This window comes from Vespa crabro, chromosome 6, assembly GCF_910589235.1.
Source record: "Vespa crabro chromosome 6, iyVesCrab1.2, whole genome shotgun sequence".
Lineage (NCBI taxonomy): Eukaryota > Metazoa > Arthropoda > Insecta > Hymenoptera > Vespidae > Vespa > Vespa crabro.
The window spans coordinates 7,804,339-7,807,508 of record NC_060960.1 but is presented as its reverse complement, the minus strand read 5'-3'; the positions used below and the strand labels follow the sequence as shown (position 1 = coordinate 7,807,508).

The following is a 3,170-nucleotide window of genomic DNA, read 5'->3' as shown; positions in this document are numbered from 1 at the left end:
TCATTCCATATCTTTTTTTTTTCTTTTTATTGTATATATATATATATTTTTTTTCCTTTTTCCCATACGATGATATACAATATGTATATCCACGTTCGAAATTATTCTCCTTATTAATCGCTTATTTTTTAATTAGACAGAAAATTTCCAAGTTTGAGTTTCGGATTATTTAATATATATATATATATATATATATATATATATATATATATATATATATATATATATATTTAATAACGGAGGATCTACGGATTTTAAAATCGTTCATCGAGTTATCTCATCGATCTCGATAGTTTGGAAATAGTCGATTAACTTGAGGAAATCACAAAGAACTTTTAACTTCGTATATATCACCGATACTATATCACCAGTTCTAATTATAAACACAGCGCATATCCTTTTCTTCGTATCGGTAGATGATACGTTCACAAATCACAAGTTATAAGTTAATATAAAACATTGAGTAGTCCTTGTTCATCGGCCCAGTCAAGTTGACACGGATTTTCCGTCTCGTGGACTCAGCTGAGCTGATAGTATTCGGGAGCAAAGTCATTGGCGAGATTGCTGAGAAAATTAAAGTCCGAAGAGCTATTACTGTTGTCGGCCGACGGTGGCGGTGCAGTCGTGTGAACGGGTTCACCGTAAAAATTGCCGTAATTGTTATAATCCGCACTTCCGTCGGCTTGTCCCGTGCTACCGGGTGGCGTGATGACAGCAGCGGTTGCTGCGGCAATTGCAGTCGCTGTGGTGGTCATTCCGGGTGCTGGGAAAGGATCTGGTGAAGACACATAACTATTTGGTATACTGGAAGCCTCGCCACCCTGATGAACGTGGATCTGATTGGTTTGCTCGTAGTAAGCGTTAGGGTGACATTTGTTACTTGTTCGATAATCACCGGAAGTGGGATGCATTGACGGTGGATGAGCGACATAACTTTCAGCCTGGTGTTGTTGCGGTTGTTGTTGTTGTTGTTGTTGTTGTTGTTGTTGTTGTTGTTGTTGTTGCTGCTGCTGCTGATGTGGCATTTCATTATAATAATGTTGTCCGCTTTGAGTAGACACATTGGAATGACTGTGGGGTGTAAGATTTTCACTATTGGGATGATAACCGGTACTAGTATAACCGTAATTTCCATATCCTTCCGTCGGTTGTTCGGCTTGTGGATTGGGATAGCCTTGGGCGGTATTATAAGCACCTCCGCTTTGCATGCTTCTATGATAGGAAGCATGATACGTTGCTCCGCTTTGAGGATACCCATTGTAATCGGCAGTATTACCGTATTGGTTTTGTTGTTGATGAAATTGCATGTTCGAATATACGTTTCTACCGCTGGCCATTCTCACGTGGCTCATTCTCGAAACAACCGTCTGATTTTGTCTGTACGGATGTACATCGCTAGTATAAGGAATTCTTGTGTGTTGATAGCTCTCTCTGGTGCAATAATTATTCTGCGATTGTGTTTGCTGAACGACTACAGGAACAGTTTGTCTAATCGTTGAAATACCGTTTCTATAGTCCGCTCCTAGATTCGGTTGATAAACGTTTTGTTGTTGAAAATGGTTTTGATTTGCCGCCATGCTTCTGACAGCATGAGGCGACATAGTTCCTGATTGCATTATGGTCGTTGTCGATGATGGAGAGCTCCGTGGTCTTTGCATATAGGATGTATGGGTTTGTTGTATACTAAGTGGACTTCCTTGTTGAAGTTGAACGGAAGCTGGTGTTCCAGGTGTGGATGAAGGTGTCAGGCTCCTTGCTGAATTTTGTCCTGGTAAAACCGGTGTACTAACAGTAGAATCAGGCATAGCAAGAAGAACACCGTTGCTATTTACAGAACAAATATCTTTTGAATTCGCGGACGGAGACTTCTTACTAATGGAAATTTGTTTAGTGGTGTTTGGACTCTTATGTCCACTTTCAACCTTGACCCTAATATCATTAGAGAGTTTCTTCGCCGGTACGCTCGGCGATGTCACTTCACTACCATCTTGTGACCTGGAGTCATCGTCGACTATCATTTTTTCTAGGGAACTCGAAACACTGTTTGTGCTTCCAACACTACTGGCACCGTTGCTGTTTGTATTAAATACTGAGTTACTATTGTTGTTATTGGTTGCAGTTGGCGTATTATTGTTATTATTACTATTATTATTATTATTGTTGGTGTTGTTATTATTGCTGTTGCTACTTCGTCGACCAGACGTAGCAAGTTCGCTGACGTCACCAGAGAGAGTACTACCGACGTCTCCGACACCAGAAATATCACAGTTGTGACAGCTCTTCTTTTCCTCAGCATCGATACTTAACATTTTATCACTTTTAGATTTTTCCATACCGTCGGACGTTGAGCCATCCTTCTCGTCGCCGTCCTCCTTACTCAGAGTTTGCCGTTTATGCTTCATACGGCGATTCTGAAACCAGACTTTTACCTAGAAACAAAAACGTTGTCATGTTTTAATTCGATCGAAGTCGACTCTCTAGGTAAAAGACTGGAAACACATTTTCAGGAACCTTTCAGAGTATTTCGTATTTTAACGATTTTTTGATCAGTTGACAAATGTCGTTCTTACCTGACGTTCTGTCAGATCGAGCGATGCTGCTATCTCGATTCGTCGTGGCCGACAAAGGTATTTATTGAAATGGAACTCCTTTTCCAATTCTAACAATTGCGTGTTCGTATAAGCCGTTCTCAATCTTCTTGGCAAACCATTCTCTAAAAAGAAAAGAAATATAATGGTTATCTTTTTTCGTCCTTATTTTTTCTTCTTCATTTTCTTTTTCTCCATTACGCATGACAAATAAATCTTATTATAATTCGTATTTGTAATCAACGTTTGGCAAAACTTTGGGAACAATTTTTTTATCTGCAAAAAAATTTTCTAAAAGAAAAAAAGAAAGAAAGAAAGAAATTCTGTTCAAGAAAATTCACAATTTTGACAATATCCCCGGAAATGATTAGTAACCTTCCTTACATCCTTCATATCATCCAAGACGGACGACGCTTCATATCGTTTTTATTGAAGATTTTAAAAGATAAATAGTTATCTAATTAATGATCTAAGGGACGTAAGGGAGGTGAAGCTACGTCATCGCAACAGTGAAGGAACGAAGGCTTTTCGTGTCTATGTACCTGTGGTAGCAATAGCCGAGGGTCTCTCGACTCCTTAGAA

At 39.2% G+C, this 3,170-nt stretch overlaps 1 protein-coding gene across 1 annotated transcript in view; it reads right to left on the bottom strand.

The window, feature by feature from the left end:
* Positions 1 to 244: 244 nt before the first annotated feature.
* The window catches only part of LOC124424979 (homeotic protein proboscipedia), a 28,744-nt gene continuing 25,818 nt past the window's right edge, over positions 245 to 3,170 (bottom strand). Inside the window, exons 2-3 of the mRNA XM_046964676.1 lie at positions 2,571 to 2,713; positions 245 to 2,429 (exon numbers count right to left, since the gene is read on the bottom strand). Of these exons, the coding sequence (XP_046820632.1) occupies positions 519 to 2,429; positions 2,571 to 2,713 (2,054 nt within the window). The 3' untranslated portion in view covers positions 245 to 518. The remainder of the gene's footprint in view (positions 2,430 to 2,570; positions 2,714 to 3,170) is intronic.